The sequence below is a fragment of the Anopheles stephensi genome, chromosome 2, assembly GCF_013141755.1.
Source record: "Anopheles stephensi strain Indian chromosome 2, UCI_ANSTEP_V1.0, whole genome shotgun sequence".
In the NCBI taxonomy this organism is placed as follows: domain Eukaryota; kingdom Metazoa; phylum Arthropoda; class Insecta; order Diptera; family Culicidae; genus Anopheles; species Anopheles stephensi.
In genome coordinates this window covers 51,251,933-51,276,153 of record NC_050202.1, presented here as the reverse complement: position 1 = coordinate 51,276,153, position 24,221 = coordinate 51,251,933, and the positions used below count along the sequence as shown (strand labels likewise).

The 24,221-nt window shown below is 43.3% G+C and overlaps 4 protein-coding genes and 1 non-coding gene across 7 annotated transcripts; 2 read left to right on the top strand and 3 right to left on the bottom strand.

The window, feature by feature from the left end:
- Positions 1–641: 641 nt before the first annotated feature.
- Positions 642–3,811, bottom strand: LOC118502610 (growth hormone-regulated TBC protein 1-A). Its single transcript, XM_036034977.1, has 5 exons — positions 3,350–3,811; positions 2,324–2,619; positions 2,102–2,248; positions 1,847–2,029; positions 642–1,772 (listed from the first exon to the last, which is right to left on the bottom strand). The coding sequence occupies exons 1-5, from the start codon at positions 3,367–3,369 to the stop codon at positions 1,417–1,419; spliced, it is 1,002 nt and encodes a 333-aa protein (XP_035890870.1). The 5' UTR covers positions 3,370–3,811; the 3' UTR covers positions 642–1,416.
- Positions 2,738–2,810, bottom strand: Trnav-cac. The gene has a single exon. It is a non-coding gene; the product is annotated as a tRNA-Val (tRNA).
- A 32-nt stretch (positions 3,812–3,843) lies between the features above and the next one.
- On the top strand, positions 3,844–4,804 carry LOC118502611 (probable Golgi SNAP receptor complex member 2). Its single transcript, XM_036034978.1, has 2 exons — positions 3,844–4,149; positions 4,227–4,804. Exons 1-2 carry the CDS (start codon positions 4,016–4,018, stop codon positions 4,726–4,728), a joined length of 636 nt encoding a protein of 211 aa, XP_035890871.1. The 5' UTR covers positions 3,844–4,015; the 3' UTR covers positions 4,729–4,804.
- Positions 4,786–6,024, bottom strand: LOC118502609 (MRN complex-interacting protein). The gene is made up of 2 exons (XM_036034976.1): positions 5,887–6,024; positions 4,786–5,815 (listed from the first exon to the last, which is right to left on the bottom strand). The coding sequence occupies exons 1-2, from the start codon at positions 5,935–5,937 to the stop codon at positions 4,799–4,801; spliced, it is 1,068 nt and encodes a 355-aa protein (XP_035890869.1). The 5' UTR covers positions 5,938–6,024; the 3' UTR covers positions 4,786–4,798.
- A 230-nt stretch (positions 6,025–6,254) lies between these two features.
- LOC118502608 lies at positions 6,255–24,141 on the top strand. 3 transcript variants are annotated; one of them, XM_036034974.1, is made up of 9 exons: positions 6,255–6,402; positions 7,066–7,572; positions 11,316–11,498; positions 12,958–13,301; positions 20,793–21,285; positions 21,366–22,446; positions 22,525–22,714; positions 22,795–23,031; positions 23,114–24,136. In XM_036034974.1, exons 4-9 carry the CDS (start codon positions 13,190–13,192, stop codon positions 23,161–23,163), a joined length of 2,163 nt encoding a protein of 720 aa, XP_035890867.1. In that variant the 5' UTR covers positions 6,255–6,402; positions 7,066–7,572; positions 11,316–11,498; positions 12,958–13,189; the 3' UTR covers positions 23,164–24,136. The 3 variants fall into 3 exon arrangements, with proteins under 3 accessions (XP_035890867.1, XP_035890868.1, XP_035890866.1); XM_036034975.1 differs by having other exon boundaries at positions 6,263–6,417; XM_036034973.1 differs by lacking the exon at positions 6,255–6,402 and having other exon boundaries at positions 7,368–7,572; positions 23,114–24,141.
- The last annotated feature ends 80 nt before the right edge of the window (positions 24,142–24,221 follow it).

Sequence of the window (24,221 nt, the reverse complement as noted above, 5' to 3'; positions counted from 1 at the left end):
TGACGGGTACGGGTGGGAAACGTGTGCAAAATTTCCGTGCCAAACACGCGGTCCGCGTAATCATCGAGTGCTCGAGTGGGTTAATTAAATGGTGGTTAGAAGTTGGACAGTCGTCGTTATCTGTCTGTCCGTCTGTCTGTGGTTAGTTTAGCTGGCTGGGTTTTGCTTTTTTTTTCAAAGTTGAATTATTGAGCATGACTAATTGTGTTTGCATGCGCTTCTTAAGTCGTGGACATACACTACTTAAAAATGTAATACTTTTCTTCCGTGTTTTGCAAATGATGAAACGTTGCATTGGATGTTCTTTTTCCCTGCCAGTTAGGGGTAAGCTTTATCGCTATTTGGGGGGAGAACGCTCCCATTGTACGAATGGGGAATATCTGACGAGGCGAAAATAATTACACACGAGAGTAACCGGCGTCGCTTCCCTTTGCGGTACAATATTTGCCTAATCATTATCTAATTAACTTTTGAAAGTTTCACAATGATTAGCGGTATTGTCATGAGACCGGCCTTAATGATGTGTAATGAAAGGTGGTTCTGTTTAAGAGGAGAATACGTATTTACACACAGCAAAACCCTCCAGTCATCATGTTTAGCAGCGCTCCTACCAAAGTATCAAAGCATGCAAAATAATGATCTGAAGTTGTATAGAATTGCACAACGCTTTGAAATTTTATTTAATTCCTTAACTTACAACAAAAAAACGATATAGGCTGCACCGCGCTTTTATTGTCCCGCCTGATTGATAATGCTTAGAGCGAGTAACGTTTGATCTATTCTACTGGCAGTTTGATTTTAGTTGTTACACCGTTTGCACTTATTTATGCTAGGTTTTTGGCGTTTTTTTCTCCGAAAGTTGAAAAGTGTAAAAGGTTATTTGCGTCCACAGTAGTTGGGACGTCAATATTTTAAAACGTTCGTTATGGGTTAATAAATACTTCGTCATTTTGAATTTGAGTATCTGATAATGTACATTAGGATTAGGAAGCTAATGCAATGTAGCACTAAAATTATGGTACGGACAGTTCCGATTGAACCGATACGAAAAGCAGCACAATTGGGGCTAAATGCATTCAATAAGTAGGTCAATAATTAGTGGGAACCAAACAAGTGTAGAAAATTATGTTGCAGGACCGTTATGAGCTACAGCGATATAAAATAGCTGCCAATTGCATTTTAAAGCTTAATCATGTACGTATGTCTCGGTGGCATGTATACTTAGCTTTCGAGATGATTAAATAAACAAAGGAACTTTCCTTCCTTCGATAGTTGACGGGTCGAGAGGAAGGATCGTTTCCATCTCCCGACCACTTTTTGTTCGTTTTTGATTACTCGGCAGCACCGACTGCCAGTCACAGCTTTGGTCTACACTATATTCAGTCTGTATCTCTTCTGAATATAGCTCTCCAACCCCTAGGAACCTTTCGCTTTGCTGGCCATCCGTTCACTGTAAAACCGTTGGCGCAGAGCGTCGAGCTGCGAGCGACGCAAATTACCCGGAACCTTGAAGATGCTCTTCATAAACTCGTGACAGTCCATGAGCACGTGCGATTTTTCCAACGAACGAAACAGCCCGATCAGCGTGGAGATATCGTCGGTCGCTAGTAGGTCCTGCCGAAGCCGCACCACTATCGTAAGGCCAACGCGAAGCAAAATCTTGTTGCCCTCGAGAAACAGACAGTCCCATATCCGGAGCACGGTTTCGGTCGGAACTACCTCGGCGTACAGGCAGATGAACCATTTGGTTGCTATCACAGGCCAGGGCAGTCCTGCGGGCGGAAAAGTCGGATGAGCGATAGATTCGTAACATGGGAGTCTTATATTCCTTATCCTATCTACCTACCCAGATCGAAGATGTGCCGATGAACGTCCGGTGCACGCAGACGGATCAGTTCACTGAGCACCTCAATGTCGGTGATGAGATTATCCATCGTTTTGGTGTGATATAGGGGGACGATGTTTTCGACCACCACTTTTAGCAGCCAGAATGAAGACACTTCATTTTTGGTCACCAGTAACAGCAACCCTAAAAGCAGACAGAGGGGAAGAGAGTTGTAATAGGAGTGAAGTACATCCATTGCAGACGATCGATACTTACCAGCTATATAGTTTAGGCCCTGACAGTACCCCACCGTGCGATTGTGGTGGGCAAATGCGATCAGCACATTGTACAAGCTTAACTGATACTGTTCGAAATGGATATTGTCTGGAAACGTCCGCGGAAGGTCGAGTTTGATTTGATCCGCTGGGGAAAATATGAATGAAAAAAAGATAGCTCAATAAAGTGTCCTGCAGTGAAATACCACCTTCAACAACTTACATATTTCCTGGTCAAATTCGTATGTGAGCAGCGTTTGATAGAGATTTGGTTGCTGTTGCAGCAGTTCCTGCGCGCCGGACGTTTTCATCCACACCTCCTCCCTGAGCGATCCTGGCACGCCTTTGCGTACGAAGCGCTTCAATTTGGAACGGTTCTTCAGCATGTCCGCACTCTTGAGAAACTTCTGCCATCGCATGCTGCGGGTGGTGAGCACCGACAGATAGCTGGACATAATATTCTCATACGACTGGTAATCGAAATCCGGTTCCCGCTTGAATCCATACTCGTCCACGTCACTGGGGAGGCGTAAAATATCGCAAAGATTAGATGGTTTGAGCCAACTTATCTGAAGTAAAATACAGTAAAAGAGTTCGTGTAAAGGTGAGAAAGAATTTCACATAAAAAAGCACTCTCTGTTTCCGCCCGGGTTCGAACCGGGGACCTTCTGCGTGTGAAGCAGACGTGATAACCACTACACTACGGAAACAGCTCTCCGGCCGGCACGCTACAGCCATTCAGGTGCTTTCAGGCGCCACTTTTACGCATCACAGCGCGCACACAATTGTGTAGCGCCAGGTCGATTGTTCTGCGTGTGGTTCAGTGGCAAAAACCATGCATGGGGCACGGTTGCTGGTGGCACGTTCAAATTGTATTTAAATCTCCCCAATTCTAAGGGGAAAGTGCATTGAACGACCTTATATAATGACGCATTATGCATTGTAGTGTAGTAGAGGGAACCCCATTGTTCATAGCAGAAACCCCACCGGCACACGGAAGGTGCAAATTGGTTGCTTTTTATCACCCAGCGCACATTATACAATTACTCCTACCGCATGCATGGTTGGTGCGTTTTATGGGGAGTGAGCAGAGTTCATGGCAATGTAGCGCGATAAGTTTTTTATTGCTTTGCTGCTACTTCTTTGCTCCATTTTCAATTAATTAACCCATAGCAAACGATAAATGTGGAAGAATGGATGGATTGGGAAGACTGTTTTCGAAATCAAACAAAGTATAATTCTGACTCACCTAAACTTAGACACAGCCATCGCGTTCTGATGTCTCTCCTACGCACGGCACTACACTTTACAGGATTTGTTGTTTTTTCGCAATGCACCAGCACCGAACGCAAAGGCAATTTTTCACACTAAATGCACTCTGTTTTGCACTCATTGGTGCTCCAGCTATTTTAGAAGAGATCGCCCAATATAGTACCCGTTCGAACTGTTATCACACCGTTTTCGAATCATCACAATGCATCAGCTGATGTTTTGATAACACAATCATCGACTAGAATCGCTGTTTTCGGTTGCTTCCGTCACGAAATTCGGATTCGACACACTGATCGCAGATCAATTTACGTATTGCAATCGTCTCAATTATCCACAAACCATTTTTATTAACTGTTCTTTTCTCCTACTGCACCGCACCAGGGAAAAACTTGCAGAACTGACCGATTTTCAACAGATGCTTCATTTGCCAAAAAAAACGTAAACATTGGTTTGACAGTTCTCACTGACGTTTGACTTGTTTGCGTTTACGTGTCAGCTAGTGGTTGAATCCGCTGGCAATATGCAGGATCGTGCTGAGCTGCAATACTTTTCGTATTAAAATATTTAATTTAACTAGATAAAAAGTGGTACGGGTAGTGGTATCGATAGATCGTGAGTTCACCATAAAACCTAGGACACAATTATGGAAACTCTGTACATGCAAACAAACAGCCTGATCCAGGAAACGCAGCAATGTTTCCAGCGGCTGAACGATACGCGTTTTGATTCGAGCGAAATTGAGCACGATATCGCGATGAAGATTACAACAGTGAATGGGTAAATTGAGTCCAGTTGTTGCTTAATTGCATACAAGAGCACCTGTGTTTAAACGTCCTCACACATTCGTTTTACAGCAACTGTGATCGATTGGACGTGCTGCTGTTCAAAGTGCCCGTGGCGCAGCGTCAAAATGCAAAAATGCGAGTCGACCAACTAAAGTACGATATACGGCATCTGCAGGCCGCACTAAAGCTGTACCAGGATAAGAAACAACGTCGCGAAACGGAACTGGCGGAGCGGGAAAGTCTACTCAACAAACGATTCACCGCCAACAGCGAAACGTCGATCGATATCGATTACTCCCTGCAGCATCACAATTCGATGCAAAACGCCCACCGCGGTGTGGACGAAATGATCTGGACGGGGTCGAACGTTTTGGATGGGCTCCGATCGCAGCGGGAAACGCTAAAGGGAGCACGCAAGCGTATATTGGACGTAGGCAACACGCTGGGGCTATCGAATCAAACGATGAAAATGATCGAACGTCGGCTTGTCGAGGATAAGTACGTGATGTACGGTGGGATGTTTGTGACGACGGTTATCATCTGTCTGATAGTATACATTTGGATTCTTTAGCTACTTCAGAATAGATGGTGCTTTGTTGTATTTCGAATGAATAGAAGGAGTGGCTGGTTTAATGTGCTGTTCAGAACATGATGAAATTGTTGTCTGTATTTTCGTCCGTTTCATCATCTTCCTGGAGATATTTTGCCCACTTGGAGGAGGATACGGTGGCAGTTTCGGTATCTGTTCTGGGCTTCCTATCAAAGACATTATTCGATGGCTCCTTAGAATTAGTAGGTGCAGGCTTACTATCTGTTGCAATTCGTTTTCCGAAATTCATCAGCGGAGGATTTGCTGTAAGTTTTCTCTTGATAGGCATCTCTGGTGGTTTGGAACTCGCAGAAGAACCGGGAGCCACGGACGTTGAAAGGCTTGGCACTACAATAGCTTCAGCAACGAACTTTCGCGTCGTGTTTGGTAAGGCTCGTCTGCTATTATTAGGTTTGTGATGAAAACTAGGAAGCTCTAATGAATCATTTCTAGCAGAACAGCTCCAGCGATTATCTCGCCCTTGGAAGGATATTGTGGTCTGCTTTGCTTTGCTTGCCTGACCAATCGAACTTTTAGCTTGAGCGACCCAGTTTCTCCCTGATGACGACTCTCTATCATTGTTTGCGAACAGTTGTGCACCATCGCTATGCAAATCTTGCCCGTTCGTTCGGTATTTGTTCCAACCACTTGCACCCGTTGCCTTCATGCCAATCTCAGGACAATTAATGCGCTCCCGGTCAAACGTTGTACTGGACACATTTTCAAACGAATCCGATGCACTTAAACAATCATTCGGATCATCGTTTGTAGCTTCTTTTGTCAGAAACGATTCCCATTTGCTCGGACCATGTATTGGCTCGCTACCGTCTCTTTGGCCATCTGTTGTTGTTGGTACATTCACAGGTGGTTTTGGGAGGCGTATTTTGTTTTGAACCACCAGCTTAACCACTTCCTCTTCCTGTTGATCCATTGCTTGATTTCGCATCGATAGTTGGTGCACCACGCTTCGGCAATCTTTGCCCGCGCCGCGAAAGAACTCTCTCGCAAGCGATTGTTTGACGCCACAAACCTTGCACGCCCATTTGTTGGCCTTTTTAACGATATCAACCTACGGGAAAGAATGCAAATCATGAGAACGACTATTTTACGAGATAATTCTCATAGTTCTAGCATATGTACCTGATATTTTAAACACTGAAAACAACGAACAACACGCAATTCTTGGGGCATTTTACACCGGTTCGCGATTTTTGTTTGGGCGCGCGTTATTTCCACCAGGCTGGTTCGTTTAGGGCGATTTGACGTTTGGCACCAAATCAAAACAAACTGTATGCGTATTGGTGCCCCAACGATTTCAAAATTTACATACATTTCAAGCAATATTATTCGTAATTTAATTCCGAATTCCGAGAAAGTTAAAAAAAATCATATTGTCTTTCTGAGCCTTCTTCTAATTTAAAAATTAATCTTAAACACGGAAGAGCGAAACGTCAAATTGCTCATGTATTTACCAACCTTTCCTTCAGTGTCCTCTCGGTTTGTAGTTGTCCTCCTGTGAGTGCTGATAACAGGAGCAAAATTTCGTGTTATTTATTTATTTCGATTCTCTGCAAAAACTATTTAATCGTGATATTTCCGGTCTTCACAAGCAATAATCCAACCAAAAGGGCGCTCTATTTAACTCGTGTGATACGCGTAAGATTAGTGATTGTAAGAAGTGTTTTTCCAACGCATGGCAGAGACGGTGTGCATACAAAATGATTTAAAATGAAGATTTTTCCCCATACTATTTTGAAGCTACCGAGTGGTGATGTGTGTAAATAAAGGCTTTTCAGCTGCATGCATGCGGAAAACGAGGTACAACGGAGCGGACGTGGAAAAGCAGCGTTCGTCGCGTTTTTCCTGCACCGTTTCCGAGCGCACCACCTCCCTCCGGCTTGCCTTCCATCGCGGGTGCGTGTGCTCTTTGCCGTTTCGAGTTTCGCTCAGAGTTTTTCATCGGCTTGAATCGTTGGTCAGTGCGCGGATAGGTCGCGGACGGTCGTTCCTGCAAATGCTTATCTCATACGTACCAAGCAGAAGTGGTTTATCCATCATCTAGAACGGGTTATTTCGGATGTGTGGTGGAGATGTGATTTTTCTGATTCGGATTGGCTAGCTGTTTTCGAGGCCAAGGTACTGCTCTCTTATTCGGGATCATGCAACAAGCGAACCTCGGCACTAAAGTAGGTCCGTCGAGGTTGTGTAGCGTGCAAAAGCTTGGTGTCGAAACAGTGTGAGGTGTGAATGATTGCATTTACGGTGCCACAAGGTGTGATAAGAAAAGCAATTGTGAAAGGTAATCTTACAAAATTGCAGCAAGTTCCAAGTTCCTGATCGGGTCCGGATTCGCCGATGAGGGATGATGGTACAGAAGTGGAAAATGGTACAGAATAAGTTGCAGTTCACTGGTGCTAGAATGTAGAACGCATGTATCAGTGTGTAGTGTGTAGTGTGTTGTGAATTGTGTTTTGCAAACGTGGCCAGAGTAGATTCCGCATCTTAGCCACCGCTCTATCATCGCCTTCCAACGTCGTCTACCGCAGAAGCATCGCAGCAGCATCAGTTGAAATTGTGTTGTCAGTAGCAACAACGGCAACGTTAACAGGCTCATTAAATTCAGCTCCGCTCTAAAACCGTTGGGAGGAAGAAATCCACACCTCACCCACTCCCACCTTCCTTCTTCCTTCCCCTGGTTGAACCCTCCCCGTACGCCAAGCTGGATAATTCAATCGTAAATCGGTACCTGAGCGCCGCGGACGACGACTTCGTACAGTGCGTGGAACTCGACATCCGGCGCTTCATCGAGCGGGCCAACCCAAAGGCGTAAGTACAGTAGTACAGGCTGGGCAAAGTACAAAGTTGACGAAAATGGAAGACCCTCTCTAACCCGTTGGTCGAAAATCTGTCTGACCCAGAACGGGCAGCGAATTAAAAAAAAAGTATGTGTGGTGTGCGTAGCTCCACACTGTGGGGCTGCGGTCTAACGGTATTTTCTCTTTACCTGCTCGTTTTTGTTGTTGTTGTTGCCATGTTTACGTTTCGAGCATGGGAATTATCGCCGGTGATGATAAGTATTGTATTCACAAGGCAAACGAATCTATCAAAATTTGATAATTTAATTTACAAGCCAACAGGTAAAAGCTAAATAATTACGAGATGATCTGAATCGTAGAAAAAATTAAATATTTTGGATTGAAAAATATATTTTGTTCCAACGAAAAGATCCTATGAAGCGCTAAAACTGTTCAGTGGCTGGTCCAAATGTGACCCATGAATACAGGTTCTTCGCTTTCTCAAAGGCACTTTTTTTCTAGAAATGTCGATATGAATATTCGTACGTTTTTTGTATGTTTTTCGTATAATTTGGGCGCATCAAAAATTTTAAAACGATAGCATATGAAAAAAATGCGGTGCAGTAGCTATAAAATTAAACAAAAAAACAAGTGTAATTTGAATGGTCTTCAGAAGCTGGTTAAAAGCTCTTGCAGTTCGAAAGCTTGTTAGAAAACTCAAATAAGATCCTTCTAAAGTTAGACTAAAGCTAGACATAAAAATTATTTATATTCACAATTGAAAGATGACATCGACCACGTTATGTGTACCTCCTGATGCCAAACCATATCGAGTTAGTTTTATAGTTTTCTATTAATTCCTTAACTTTTTAGTATATTGGGAGAATATCTTCTTTGTGAGAGAAAGCAATTCCCTAAAGGCATCCTCCAACAAATCCTCACTAGTAGAGAAATCTTTTGAAGGATGCCAGTCGAAATCAGCCGAAATATCAATTTGGGAATATGGCAAACCGTTGTTAAATTGGCTTTTTTGCTTGTTTCGTTGTAATGGTCACATCTAATCTTTTGCAACATCGTTTTACAAGGTCTTATACAAGTATGAGCCGATGACTAATGGCACAAAACCACAAATAGCTGGAGTCTTCAACATCTATTCGCATATTCTCATGACGCCCTCTGCATGAAATGTGCATGAAGATGATTTAAAAAAAAATGAAACAGGTTGTAGATGGTGTAAAATAGCTTACAGTTAGAATTGCCATAGACTAACGATTTTAAAACACCAACAACTTTGTTGATCTTTCCTCCGTTGATCATGCTATTTGAAATTACTTTACTTTCCTCTAGGTAGTGTACTCCGTACTTCTTAGTTGAAAGCCATTTGAAGTTAGATCTTTTGACTCATTCAACTCAGCATTTGAAGTTGGATCGGTTGTAACGAATACTCCTCGCAACTGCACTATGCAATGAGTGTTAAATATTGTTACTCGTGAAAATATATAGAAAAGACGATAATGAGCGGTTTTAAATCGGAGGAACACACTGATGAAGTGATAAACTAAAAAATAAGCTTAAACTGCTTAAGATCCATTCATCTCCAGTTAGGTGGATCGTACACTAACCGGTAACCTGTAGTCCCAGTTTTCATCCGCTTAACACATGATGCTCTTGGCTAATGCTTGAAGGAAGGAAGCATGGAACGATGAAGCAATATCGGAACAATCAGGAATGCTATTCGAAACCAGGCATTCGGCAACACAACACTCGCTCATACCACATTCATACCACCATTCATCAGCCAAGTGTTTCATTGGCATAATTTTGGCTCATCATCGATCGATGGAAGGTTTTTGCAGCTTGTTGTTGTTTGTCTGATCCGTTTTTCCGGTCTTCAATGGTGCGTTCAAAGGCAAGTGGAAAACCGGAGCAGGTTGTAAATTGCACAATTGTTCGGCTTCCAATCTGACAGGCCCAAACGAACAACATCAAATTGTCCATCATGCAAATTAAGCGGGTGAGCTAAAGCTTAGCTTAAAGCCATCCGCTTGCGATTGTGTGCGTATGCGGTGGTGGTTTATGTGGAAGCGAAGTGGTTAACATTTTTTTGCATAATCATTATCGCATTAAAATACCATTTAGTGCCATTGAAAAGCATGGATGTGCCACTGTAGCATTTATTTATTTGCTTACCTTTGAAGCAGCACCATTTATTTGTGGTCTCATTGTTACGAGCGCAATACTCTAGGAAGAAGATCAATTTGTTGATCGAGTTGAATAATTACTTTTGCACCTTGAAAATATTTGTGTATGCTTTTTTTACAGCAAAAACACATGCAAATCACATTACATAGCTCTCGCATAATGACCATCACTGGATGATCTGCGCACTTCCAGCAATCCAGCTCATTGTCGGAATAAATATTTATAACGAAAACCACATGGTGGTGTGTATGGATGTGGACGCAACGCTCGTTCATTGATGATGAGGTCACCAAAGCGGCCATTCTTAATTAGGTGCTAGCAAAGTAAAAGCAATCGTGTTTTCGAGGCTAATTGTCTCTCGCTGACTGCATTTCTTTTTGCACCTTAAAAGTGTGTGGAGTGGTGCGATTGTTTCGCACTGTGCGAGGTGAGTGGTCGATTGATTTGATGCTTCTTTCACTGAACAAACCCCACCCCAGAGCCCAGAGGCGAAAGGATGATAATTAGAAGGTTGGTGCAAACGATCGCTCCGGGGCGCACAGAGGAGCGTTCATGAGGTAAGGGGATCTTTAAATAGTGTAAGAAATGTATAGTATGATTAGAAGTGTTTCGAGTTTTTATAAGTGTAACTTCGTGACCAAGATCCTTGAAGTTTACATCCAATATTGCTTTCTTTTTCCCAGGCAGCCTTTCGATAGCTCGAAAAGTTTGGCGATCAGTTATTACTTCGTCTGGGTTACAGAATTATTGGACACGATCCTCCAAGATCCTTCTAAAGGTTTACCCAAATATATATTTCAGTTATTGCTAACATCATTTAGAAGTCTCTTCGATTATCGTTGAGCGCATCACCGAAAAAGTATGCTTTTCAAGATCCTTTCGTTCTGATACGTAATTTTTGCACAATAATGTCCGCCTTTGAAAATGATGTTCTGACCGCTTTATTTAAGTTTGACAGCAGTCAAATCAACAGTCGATAAAACTTACGATTTTTTTTATCAGTTTCTTCTCCATTTGATATATCCTACTACACTTGCTGGATGGCTGGAATCTGTGCCCTATTAGACGTTTCAGCTGACAAAAGTCAGAAGTTTGTTAGATTCCGTTACAATCGATCGTCGAAGATATGGTCCTACTATCTCCAACTTTTTCACTAATTTATCACATCTACGACTGAAACTTGGGGCGGCCCGGTCTTCATACGGCAGGACCGGGGTTCAAATACCATAAGGACCGTTCCCGCATAGTGAGGACTCACTCTCCAACTACGTAGTATCATTAAGTCTAATAAGTCAGTCTAGTAGTCTGGTTTGGCAATAGCTGCTTCAAACCGCTTGAGGACATTGTAATATTTTCACTCTACAATCGTCATGATAGAAAATGCAAGGGACAATGGAGTAGGTTTATATGAATTATGGAAAATCGAACGAAAAATTTTAATGTGAATGATCCATATTCTTTACAATAATTTTATTTAATTTTTAACTTGATTTTTGTTGTTTTTTTAAATGATTTATTTGATAATTATTAAATAATACTAATATTGCATTCCTTTATCATTCTCCTTGACAGTGTGCTGATCTTCCCACCGTTCAGCAGCTATCGTCGCTTTCTGGTTCACCGGGTGTGCGCAAGTCGATCCTTCAACCAGCATGACATCGTAACCTTCTCCATCGGGATCGGTGACGAACGGCGCACGGTCGTTTGCTTGCGGCATCAACTATTGCTGGACGTTAAGGCAAACCACGGGAAACGGTAAGTCCGGTTAAGCTTTCTTCTTAAATGTGTCCGATCAGTTTTAATTCTCCAATTCTGCTTGATGCGAATGGGGGTTGGTGATTTCCATTGGACAGTCCTTGTGCTATGCCAAGGTTAACGACCCTCACTTTCCGCCCCGATATCCTCTTGGGTTATGGGGGATATTCGCACGCCAGCAATGACTGTTCTGTGTCTATATTTACGCGGAATGGTATTTTTAGGATGAAAAATGCTATTGAACACAAACCATGAGCACACAGACATAAATATGAACATTCTTCATTCATTCGTTTGTAAACTTGGAGGTGTAAAACAATTATTTGACACAGCAAACACAAAAAAGAAAATCAGCAATTACGCTTGTTTTAGAATACCGAACACCATCTTTAAAATTGGAATCCTTCATTCTAGTTGGATCAGCGAAACTGTGGCACAAGTTACCTTGAAGAGATTTTTATTTTAATTATCTGTAAACATATCTAAGCATTTATGACGTTGTTGTCCATGTATTGTCTTTAAATTTGAGTTGTTAAATTATAAATTGATGCATAAAGTTTATAGGAAGGTAGATACATCTTCTTCTTCTAGCGACTAACGATCTCTTAAGGTCATGTCGGCCATTTCTGGCTTCCTCGAGCTTAGAGTTGTTGGATATTCAAGTTTTCACACTATGGGCCGGACAATCAGGATGGGATTCGAAACCGGGACCTGCCGTCACGGGACTATTGTGAGGCTGAAGACAAATCGTTCAAAGAAAGAGGTATTGAAAAGTTATAAGATTCTCTAAATAGCTATATCACTCTCAAAGGCAGCTCTTCTGAGTAACGTTGAGTTGTTCCAAATCGTTGGAACTAAGACTTATTTATCCAACTGTTGTAAAAAGTCATACGCAATTCATACAAACTATAGAGATCAATGGTCATTTTATTGTCCCTCTCGTTCCACTATAATGGATCGTCAATTGATCACACCAGTCCGATATAAAATGGTGTACGCCTTTATGGCCCCAGGGCTTGGCATCAGGCCCCGGCCGACTGACACAGTTTGTTACGCAAGTGTAGTAAACAGAATGGAGTGTCCTGGGGGCAGTCGTGTCGCCCGAACGTGCCTGCCACAGGTTTCGGCCTGTCGTTTGCATGATGCATTCACATTCGTGCGTGCCTTGCATTGAACTACCCTCATGACAACCGACCGACGTTCGGATGGGTTACGGATGTTGGTGGTGACGTGTGACACCGGGTGAAAGTGTTACCGCTCGCACTGAACTCGACCTTCAATGAAGAGGGAAACAAACGGATTCACCAATTCTGTGAATTCACTGACCTTCGAGTCAAGCGTCTGAAGCGATTCACAATAAATATAAGACGGGTGTGTGTGTGTCTGTATGTGAAGTTTTCTATGAGCCAGATACACTAAAGTCGGTCTTTCTGTTTCTATTTCTGCACGCACGGATTAGGTTCGAAGAATCGACCGGCGGCGAATACGGTGCAACTGCGGCCAAAACTTCTCATTACACCAGCTGGCGTAGTTCAACGACTCCACCGACAGCGTCCACCAGCACCATCAGCACGAGCAGCTGTGGTAGTCGAACCGGTAGCAACATTCACGCAACTACTACCACAAGCTCCACCACGACAAACTGTAGCATCAGTGAAAGACAAGACGGGTCAGCGAATCAGGACAACAACATGGGCACGGACACTATTCTTCTGCAGAGTGGTGGTGGCGCTATCGGCGTCCATCAGCAACAATCACATCTGTTCGATAAGGATGTTGCTGCGTTCGGTGAAGCGATGAAAGGTAGGTTAACTTACGATTTTACTTTTACTTTTACCCTCTCCTTATACCTCGTACATTTGTTTCAAGTGTTAGACACCTTTTGCTTTCATCACACTTATTATTTGGATACGAATTTCTCATAATTTAGTATCTTTTTGGGGTTTTTTATTTGAGTATTTTTTTAATGTCAAACAACAGTCTATTTTCGCTGAGCATGCCCGGGATTAAGAAAGAAGATTGTTGGTAAACTTACTTCTATATAATTTTTTAACATTTCTTCAAGCATTTTTTCTTTTTACTTCATTTATTTTTTGTAGAAAATTTTTCTTACTTTTTTTGTAGAAATAAAAGGCATTTTGACCCTTTTTTTTCTATTATGATTTATTGTTTAGATTACGAATGATTTAAATGATATAATTTTATTAATTGGTAGCAAGCTGGATAGTATTTTTCAACTGTCTGAATTATAAGTAATAGCTACTTTTAAATGCAGTTTGGTTAATTGTAACCCTTTGTTATCCCCGTTGTACACCTTTTTACCGGCATATAGAGAAAAACATAATACAACAGAAAATCAACCGCTTGGTGGAATGATAGGCTAAAAGATCATCTTTGCATTCGATGATCGCTATAACAATTTATTCATCAGTAAAGAACTCATATGTAACTTTAACATTTGTTCAAGTATTTCTCCATTTTTCTTGGCCTAACGACCGCTCTTAGGTCATGCCTGCCATTTATGGCTTACTAGACTTACTGATACCGCCTTGTAGTTGGATAGTCGGTCCTCACTATGGGATGAACGGCCCAGATGGGATTTGAACGCCGTATTCAAGTATTTGTTTTGTCCTTAAAAAACTTGAAAACACTGTAAAACGATTCAAAAATGAATGGGAAAACTTAAAATATCGAGTTTTAAATAATTTAGTTGATCATCCAAAACCTGTGGGATGGATTAAAAATATGTGAGAACCCCAAAGGGGTTGGGTTCAAAGATGTATGGAAAAATGTCACAAAATGTGGAAAAATGTGACATTCCACCTCATCCATAGTTATCTGGAAAAATGTCAAACAAAAATCTATCCCTATACACCACCTAACGTAAAATTCTTCCTCCATTTTTTTCCTTCTGCTTGTCTGCAAAGCTTTGCAAAACACCATTTGCTATTACCCCTCTCATTGACTTGTTTAATTTCCTTCTCTTTTACGAAACTGCCACTTTCGCTTTCCATTCCGTTAGTGATTTCGTTGTTTTGTTTTTGTGTGTGCAATTTCGGTTACTAAACTGCTGTCGATTAATCAGCACGGTTGCGTATATTTACCTCACCACGGGGGAGAACTAATGCCTCTTTTCTCATTGTTACTATGGATGGCGTTTTGTTTCTTACACTTCTTGCACCCGGCTTTGTAGGTCTGTTATACAATGCACTAAACTGAACTGTGGTTGTGTGTCGATTTTGCAAAGGTGCAGCACCGTTGTGTCCGTTAGTGGCGACTTGTTGAACCTCGAGTGTGGATTGTTGGAGTTCAAATTTTGGTGCTAAATATTCGTTAGAATTGTGAATTCGCCGTTGTATCCGTTAGTGGCGACTTGTTGCACCTTCAGTGCGGATTGTTGGAGTTCAAATTTTGGAGCTAAATATTCGTTACAATTTTGATGATTCCCTATTAACCAACAATTTAATTTTCTCCTAGTACACATTTTCGTTGCCACTGAAAGCTCCATTTGTTACGCTTAACGAACGAATCGTTCCCATATTTTGCTCAGGATGTTATAAAATCTGGCATTAAAAACAGGAACTTGCTCGCAACAAACGCGAAACACCACTAGCTGAAAAAGCAGAGAAACATTTTTCAGCTGTAGTATCTTACGTGAAGGTGTTGTACACGGTGTGGTGCTGCAGCTGCATAAAGCGGTTACCTTTTCTTCACGCGATCAGCAGCAAGATCACTTTCCATCTCCCGACGACGACGCTGACGCCGGCATGCAAAGTGGGGCACACTTCACACATCGGCTAGACACAGCATCGCATTAAAACGACAGGGAGGGATCACGGAGGGTGACGCAGGTTCAAAGTTATTACGAAATATCGTTACCAACACGGTGCAGCTAGCGCCTTCGAGCCTGCGCTGCGGTAAGCCTATGACGCTGACCCATTGGCATAGCGTCGAGCCGCAGACCCAGCTAACCGGTAGAAAGCAACCGAGCGCCCTGGTATGCTTTCAACCGCACCGTATCATACCGTCGTGTGCCTGCGTCACCTTCCCTAATAATGTGGCGTAACGGTTGAGTCCTTGTACCTAGTTGCAGCTTGCAACCGAAAGCTCTTATGCATTTGATCATCGTGCCCGTGCCACACACTGCAGCGTGCCGGGCCTATCGAGTATTGTCGAATCGTTTTACGGGGAATTTTTTGAACTGTAATTCGAGATGATTTTTACGGATCTTAACTATTGTTAAAGTGGTTTTATTGCATTTAAGCGAATTAAATTTGGTGTTATTAGGGCTTCCATCTATCGTTTATTTTGCATGAGATTTTTAAATATACCCTTAATAATAGAACAAGTGTCAAAATAATGTTTAAATGTTTGAATATTTGTCAATTATCGCATTGAATGGAGTTACATATGTATTTATTTATTTATTTTTATTTTATATTATTATTATGACTATTATGACGGCATGACGCCGTATTGTCAGTACCGCATGTGCTAAACAGCCACCACTTATTATAATTATTTAATCTTTTTTACCTTTATTTTTGTATCTTGTTTGTAATCGCAAATTTGGCAACTTTATGATTTTTTTATTTTATATTTATTTATTTATATTTTAATTATATAATTTGGTACTTACTAAATTTTGATTTAGTCAATTAGTTGACTAATGAATAGTTTCCTAACACGAATCTTTTAATTGTTATTCTTAATATTTTTCTGCAAATTCCTGGGTTTCTGCTTCTTTACAAATTGACCTTGTCGCTTGTTACTCGTCTAATTAGTATGTTTGCTACTAGCTCTTAATTAATATTTAATCAAAATCGTTCGAAAAAAGTATACAATAATTGCTATAAAGATCCAATCACACTGGGCTACGAAAACCCAATTCGTGTCAAAATTTCCACGAAAAACCCTACAAGCCCTACAAGCTAATGTCATAAACACCTAACGTTGCGCTCGCACACCAATGCACCGGAGTGATCAATGAAGCGCATGTACGTACAAGCATGCTGCTGTACCTAACCCCAAACGCGCGCCCATGCGGCGTGGTGTGCGTGAACAGAACGTACGCGCTGGGAAGGGGTACAGCAACACCACCACCACCCTGCTCATGTGCGCACGGTGGAGATTCGCAGCGAAACATCGCCATCGAAGTAGCCCAGTCAGTCTGTGTTTTGGGACGTCGGTCGCTGGGAGCGTCGCGCTAGCTTCGTGGTTCGCACTGTCTGCCTTCGATATTACTCAATCCGTGGTTCGAAAGGGAAAGGGAAACATTAAAAGTCTTTGCTCGCGGTGGCAGAACTCTTGGAGCGTCGATTCGCGTTACCCAGGGCCAGTCGCGGTTCAGTTACAGTCGTGTGCGTTTTTTTTTGTTGTTGCTACGTTCCATCATTCGTGTGGCAGACGTAGAATAAGTGCGACCTTTCAACCTTCGCTGTGCATACGGGTCTAAAGCGAGCTAAAGAGCTCTATATTTCGGTAAGCATCTGAGATTGTTGCTGGTGATAATGATTATCTGGTGTTTGATTAATATTAGCAGCAGCTAAAGAAAGGAAGTTAATTAGTTTGTTGTGCGTGTGTGAATGCCCGTAAAAGGGTAACAAAAAAAGTGAATCCGAAATGTGAGAAAAAGTCAGCAGCATGTATTAGTGAACGCGCTAAGCTGTGAGCAAGTTCTGTGTGGCTGTGTGCATTTCATTCCGACAGATGACAGAACCTCCTGTACGCACGATTCTGCGCAGTGAGTGCGTCTCCGGAGCAGGAGAACAAAGAAGTTTACGCATCGTTTGGGTGGAAAGAAGAAGAAGAAAAGAGAGAAAAAAACAATTTGTACGCTATTGTGACAAGTTGTTTGTTTACAAACATGTGTGTCCGTCGTACATGTGACGGTGATGTGGTGAATAGATTAGAATCGTAGGCGAAATGTTGCGAAGAATTCATAGGTGCTAAGGAGATTTTATTTTGAAAATTGAATTTTCTTCTTTTTATTGTTTGGCTCCAGAGCCTCAAGAAGCCTTGGTCTATTATTGCTGGCCTCCTTGACTTGACTGTACCGGGAAAGCTAGACAGATAGTCAGTCCGTTCGTAGGACGAGACGGTCCTGACGGGATTCGATACTCGGTCCTGCCGTGTTAAGTCTGGCCTCATCCACCACCGAAACGCTTTAAAAATTTCTACGTAGACTTTATCGTTAAATAAAGTCTTAATCATTATTTAAAAGTTGGCAACATTCAGCATGCCAGTGCACACTAAATCACGCCACGAAGCATTGGCATCGCAACTTACCAACTTCACTGCGTTGCAATCCGTGTTAATAATTATCACCACCTTCCTTTCTTCACAACACTGCACCGGCACCGGAACCGGCATAATAATCAACATCCTCAGTTCCCATTGTGCCTACGCTAAAGAGTCGCCCTAGATGCGCTGCCGTGGCCAGGCAGCACGATCCGTGGCCTGAGCACGAAACGGTACTACAGTTAAAAGTAAGTGAAGCATCAGCAAACGGAAGTTGGTGCCCTGGTGAGGTGTGGCCCTTTATTTAATGCCGGCTTGCAGCAGACACAATGCGGTGCGGCGACGAGTAGTGGTGCGAAAATTAGCGATCTAGAAGCGATTACCGCCTGTATTGCGTGTTATATTCATAAAAGGGGGAAAAAAGGTGGGAGCTATTGGGCTTTCAGTGGGTGAGACAAATATCCGGAAGCAGCGTGTGCACCCGAAGCTCGACGAAAAGCTTAACGCGAACGAATCGATAATAATCGTGTGCCGGTTGAAAACGAAACAAGTTGCAAGTTGCAATTGGATTAGCGGCTACATTGTTACATGGGAGAAGTTTCAGCAGCTCAATCGAAGGCTTCAATACGTAGTCCTGCAAACAAAAATGGTGACAATAATGTTGTGTGCACAGTGTATGTCTCATAAAGTTAAATTTGAGTGCTTTAGAGAGAAGTGAATATTACCAAACAGCGTCACAAAACGCATCCAACCACATAACTCCCTACCCGCACGGATTACAGCATCGAACTCCGGAATGCACTGAGCACCGGTCCCCGAAATGAGAAAGAAACAGGTGGAAGAAATATAGCCATTGCCAGTTAGTTATGCTTCGCTAGCATGAGCGTGTGTGTTTGTCGTAGCGGAATTCCTAAACCGTGGTGTTTGGGAGGCTGAGCATGAAAAAAAAAACACAACCATGGCAATAGCGCTGATGTTGGAATTAATGGTCACTTTAATTGTGAAGGAATGTGTGGCAGCACCTGTGTTTCCGGCTCAACAGACTTTTGGGATGCTGGTCAGACGGAAATTGAAGTAGATAGGCTTTCGGGTGGGAGATATATATATGAGTAAAAATACGGCCATATTTTTTGTGAAATACGAAGAACACCGCGAAAGTCCACAATAAGTTGAGAAGATTCTGCAAGAGATTTTGAATTTGTGAAATTATGAAAAGATCGGGCAACGTATGCATACTCCGGAAATGCCTTATTACCGGCAGCATAGCTTCGCCAATATCCATTGTCAGAAGATTTTCTTTCTTGGCCTAACGATGGCCATGCCTGCCATTTTTGACTCACTGATCATCCCCCACAGGTGGTGGAAAGTCAGTCCTCACTATGGGGGGCTGGCCCAGATGATATTTGAACCCCGAATGGTAAGAAGATCATGCTGTGTATTTGGTGGGATCACCACAATGTAGTCTATTATGAGCTGCTACAACCAAACGAATAGATCACAGGGGGGAGGTCTTCCTGTCGACAGTTGATTGTGAGAAAAATGGCCGCAGTACGAGGTGGAATAAGATTACAATCAACTGCTCTGGTCGATGGATCAGTCGACCAATACAGCTTCAAATACGATATGGAACCCAAATATGGATCGATGAATGTAGTGGTAGTGGCCAAAAAGCTGGCCTTATTTTCGCAACAAAGTCCTTCAAATACCAACAGGAGATGGGATGTATTTCCTTAATTTGTTAAAATATTGATTTTATACTAAAAATTCCACTTTTAATATGGCTATAACTTGCCAACCAGTGTTACCGCCGGGTGTACAAGCGACCGAAAATGGATTAAAAATTCCTTTGCATCGTCGAAAGCTTTTCGGAATACAAAATAGCCACCCTGCCACAAGGGTAGTTGGCGTAGAATCGAGCCCACCACTGCGCAGCTAGTGGTTGGCGTACGTACGATCGGTGATCTCTCATTCCGCTGTGTGTGTGACGACGGAGCGTCGAAGCAAAAAGGAAACCGAAAGTGTTTTAAGGTCATGCCGGTGTTAGATAATGCTTTTTTGGGTTACCTTTCATTCGTGCTCATTTACAAGCCACTGTCTTCACTGTCCATTTTGTCGTTTTCTCACTGTGGTCGGTGGTGGGAAGCAACCAAGCTCTACGTCACCGAGATGAGATGAAGCCGTAACAACGGGCTGTCCAAAACCACCGAGACGACGTAATGTTGGAAAGCTAGAGGTTCGGTCCCAGTGACCGCATTTCTTCGGCAATTGGTCATTTTTCTGCCTTTCGCACGCCATTCTTCAGCAGCCACAAAAAAAAAAACAACCCCGAACTCACTTTCGGCATTCACTCACTCGGAATGGATTATGGAGGCGCCAGAGCCACCTACGACGACTGCCGGTTTTGATGCAGCGGAGTAAACAGTGTTGCGTTTCAATTAAGCTAGCAACGCAATCGTCCGTTGCACAATCTGGTGGCTCCGCGCAACGAAGATGCCGTCCGGGTGGTGGAGTGACTGACTAACGAGCCTCTTTATACTGGAAAAACGGTGTTGTTAATGTGTTACCAGCGTGTGGTATAAATTCACTACTTTCTATTGCAAATCGTAACGAACGCGGAATGCATATTTAAAGCTTCTTTAAGAGCGCTACTAGTCATCAGTCACCAGTACCAGCATGGCCGACACTATTTCCATGACAACGGTGAACTGCAAACAACGACAGTCAAGGCCGTTTGCACGAACGAAGGGGGAAATATGCTCACAGTGAGGTGGGGTTTACAAACAAATCCTAGACGCAATCCAATGTACGAACCGTGTCACCACAACACGTGGCAGTCGGTTAATGTTTATGCCAAACCCAAATCGGCACTAAGGCACGTCCGCACTGCGTAAGGGAACGGCCTTCATTACATGGCGCTGTGTCATGGTCAGCGTCCACGAGGCCCTAGCATAATTAACAAATAATTTACTTTTGGTTTCTCGTGTCACTGCTCGTAGCATTACAAATGTAATAATAAAACATAATTTCCCTTGGTTTTGTTTCTGCTTACCATAGATCCACCGCCTCATTCCGAATCGAACGGGGGACCGGGCACCGGCGTGAAGTTCCCGCCCGTAGTTGGAATTTATCGTCCACCGGCGGCAAGGCGGGCCCTGAATCTAGCGGAAAACGTTGTGCATCAGCTCGCGCCACCGGCTGCCTGCGAACATCCGAACGATTATGGTCATTTAGCACCGACCACCCATCATCCACCGGCAGCATCTCGCCACCAGCAGCACCAGGTGCAGCTTCTGCTACACACAACTGCGACCGGTACCCAGCCGGACCAGCCATTAATCGCACCAGATTCCAGAGAAGGCCATCCGATAAGAAAGGATAAAGCGGGTGCATGCGAAAAAACTGGTCACACCAGACCGGAACCAGACGTGCAGACGGCATTGCGGACGAACGTTCCGGATGGTGCGATAGGAGGAAGTGTCGACAGCAGCAGCATCACCGGAACTAGTGGCAGCAGAAACGGCAACGAAATCACCTCACCAAGTGCAAGGTAGGAATTGAAGGAAGGAATTTAAAAATTGAACCTGAAGCTCATTGTGATCTTACGGTTTTAACTGTGCCTGCTTTTAGGACCAACCGACCTCCTCGTGAACGACGGCCAGATCGTGCAGTGTATGTTCCGCGCGCTCGCCGTAGCTTAACAACACCTCCCGCAACCCCGTCTCAACCACAATCTTCTCCTGCTGAACCTACATCTCCAGCCAAGGGTTTATTGCGCACAGCGGCTTCTAATCGTGTGCAACCACGTCCCGAACCGGGGTCATCATCTGAACCGGTAACAGCACCAATATCATCAACAACCTTCCAACCAGTGTCTTCCAAAGAAGTTGTTAAGTTAAAAGAGAGCAAACGTAAGCTGTCGGAACTTACAACAGCCGGGCAGCTAACGACAAGCGGCAATACTGACACACTGAACTGTGATACTGTGATAAAGGCGGAGGCTCCGTTAAATGCTCACAAACCAGCTGTCGGTGAGGTTTCATTAGAATCGTTTAAAAAGCGAAACAATAGTTTAGAAGAGCATCAACCACAACGGCAGGAACTTCAGCCTTGCTCTACAGGATTGGGTGAGGTGGAGAACTCTAGCCAAGAAGTGTCGCAGGACCTTTCCGACCCCAAACCATTCGAAGTCACGATGCATCGCAACAATCAACGGAACAACCGTAATGTGCGGAATGCGACCAGCATGCCATCACCACTTGCCACCAGTATGCTCATTACCGATCCGAACGGGACAGAAAAGCTCGATCGCGATGAGAAGGAACTGCGACGCGCTTCGCAGGAAATTAATCGTAGCAACCGGCGCATTATGAAGCAAACGTTCAACTCGGACGTACTGGAAATCGATGATCCTGCACCTGCGCCAGTACCGGTGGTACAAAAACCGGCTAAAGTTATGCGGGCACCTGTGGTAGCCACCGAGCCAAAGAAGGTTGAGGTAAAGAAGCCAACTGGCACGTTGGGAAGCGTGGGAGCTGTTTCGAACGGAACTGCAATCAATAATGGTAGTTCGGCTGAAGGAGAAGAGGATGAGGATGATTGGGAAACAATGTACGATGATAATGGTGATTGTTTGAATCCTAAGATGCTCGAAGAACTCACCACGGCTGTGGGGAAAGTGTCGATTGAAACGCCCCAATCGGATTATAAGGTGAGTGTTTGGTGCGGCGGAGAGATGGATTCCATTTGCCAGCTGTAACGCCCTGTAACCATGTTCCATCTCTTGCAGTTGTTCGAGACAAAGCAGGCTGTGCTGAATGAAGAAGAGTTTCCACACGTGCTGGAAGTGTCCAACTTTCCGGCCGAATTCAAAACCCAGGATTTGATGATGCTGTTCTCGCAGTACAAGGAGAGTGGGTTCGACATCAAATGGGTCGACGACACTCATGCGTTGGCTGTGTTCAGTAGCTCAAAAATTGGTAAGCTACTATCGGCCCTCTATGCTTGGCGTTGAAAATAATCACTTTTCTTCTTTTTTTTGTTCGTTGCTCCAACACAGCTGCTGAAGTACTCACTACAGGCCTTTCGTTTGGGCGCGTGAAACCGCTTGGCGAAGCTACGGCAGAGTCGCGATCGAAGGCCCGCAAGTGTGCTAGCTCGCTGCAACCGTACCGTGCCCGCCCCGAAACGTGTGCCGCGATGGCACGCAGGATGGTAACGTCAGCACTCGGCGTAAAGCTAAAAACGGCACCTGAGGAACGTGAAAATGAACGTCGAGTTCTGCGTGAAGCCAAAGGTATGCATGGAAAGCCGCAAAACCCCACACTCTCTTTGGCGCTGTGTATTCATCTTTTTCTCTTTTCTCTATGTCTTTCCAGAACGAAAAAGACTCGCGGCCAAGCAGCGAGATGAGGTTTGGGACAGCTAGTGCTAAGGACACCTAGCTGGTGGAACCTTCATCAAACGCACCTTCACGGGTCAAACATCTATCGTTTCACGTTTTAAGCTGCCACGGTTGCCATATCCTTTATAAGATGAAAAATTGTAATTTTGTTTCAAGTAAACAATAGATCTCGTGGACCGTCACGTCACCGAGTGCAGCTTGGGAAAACGGTCGATGGAGGAAAAATCCCACAAAAAAAAAAAACAACGGTAGATGCGGCAGGCAGGTGCAGCGTATTTGTGTATGCATTTTTATTTTATACTTTTTTGTTTGTTTTTGGAACACCCCGTAAATGCGGAGGGCGTTAGGTAAAACTAGTTTTACATAGATTCATCCCTGGGATTAGGACCACTGTGAAACAACAAACAGTACAAGCACCGTTAACGCCAATGAACGGGATGGGTGATGTCAGCAACATACACTGATTTTGTATTATTATTGTGAGGTTGTTTGAAACGGTGTACAGTCAGTAAAACACGTAGATATGGGTTCAAATCCCCTTGCGAATCGAGCGCTCGATATCCGATCAAGTTTGTTCAATCAAGTCTCAGTTGGCCAAGATCTGGAGGTTTTGGAGCCTAAAACGGAAGAAAATGTTAAGAGAGTGATCGGTGGTCAGCTGTTTTGTATTAGGGATCGGGAAGTTTAGTTTATTATTCTTACACACTAGAAGAGTTTCAAGAAGGATCGAAGAGTCATGCATGGAGTAATCAATCAAACCCGATTACAAATATATTAGAAATTGTCTACGATAGATGTATGTGCATTCGTGCATGTTAAAGACAGTGGAACGTAGCATACTTAAAACCAGCATATATATATTATATATACAAGATGTGTAAAGGCGTGAGTGGCAATTTTTGTCAGCTCGTTCGCCACAGCGTTTATATCTCTTATTTACAAAGCAACAATAATCATGAGAAATGATCCTAATAAAGAATGTAATTCAGATGTTTAACTGTAGAAATGTTCTGTATAATTTTGGTTAAAAAAAATGGAAAACTGTAGTGGCTTAACTTTTAAAACCCCTTTTTTAAATTTAT

What these genes read in the sequence shown, in the direction of transcription:
- LOC118502611 (XM_036034978.1), top strand. Translation starts at nt 4,016, where the DNA reads ATGGAAACTCTGTACATGCAAACAAACAGCCTGATCCAGGAAACGCAG. An exon ending in AAGATTACAACAGTGAATGG is followed by an intron (nt 4,150 to 4,226) that starts GTAAATTGAGTC and finishes TTCGTTTTACAG; the next exon opens with CAACTGTGATCGATTGGACG.
- LOC118502610 (XM_036034977.1), bottom strand. Translation starts at nt 3,369, where the DNA reads ATGGCTGTGTCTAAGTTTAG. An exon ending in ATGGCTGTGTCTAAGTTTAG is followed by an intron (nt 2,620 to 3,349) that starts GTGAGTCAGAAT and finishes ACGCCTCCCCAG; the next exon opens with TGACGTGGACGAGTATGGAT. An exon ending in CGAATTTGACCAGGAAATAT is followed by an intron (nt 2,249 to 2,323) that starts GTAAGTTGTTGA and finishes TATTTTCCCCAG; the next exon opens with CGGATCAAATCAAACTCGAC.
- LOC118502608 (XM_036034973.1), top strand. Translation starts at nt 13,190, where the DNA reads ATGGGCACGGACACTATTCTTCTGCAGAGTGGTGGTGGCGCTATCGGC. An exon ending in ATCACCTCACCAAGTGCAAG is followed by an intron (nt 21,286 to 21,365) that starts GTAGGAATTGAA and finishes GCCTGCTTTTAG; the next exon opens with GACCAACCGACCTCCTCGTG. An exon ending in AGTTCTGCGTGAAGCCAAAG is followed by an intron (nt 23,032 to 23,113) that starts GTATGCATGGAA and finishes ATGTCTTTCCAG; the next exon opens with AACGAAAAAGACTCGCGGCC.
- LOC118502609 (XM_036034976.1), bottom strand. Translation starts at nt 5,937, where the DNA reads ATGCCCCAAGAATTGCGTGTTGTTCGTTGTTTTCAGTGTTTAAAATAT. An exon ending in TTCAGTGTTTAAAATATCAG is followed by an intron (nt 5,816 to 5,886) that starts GTACATATGCTA and finishes TCTTTCCCGTAG; the next exon opens with GTTGATATCGTTAAAAAGGC.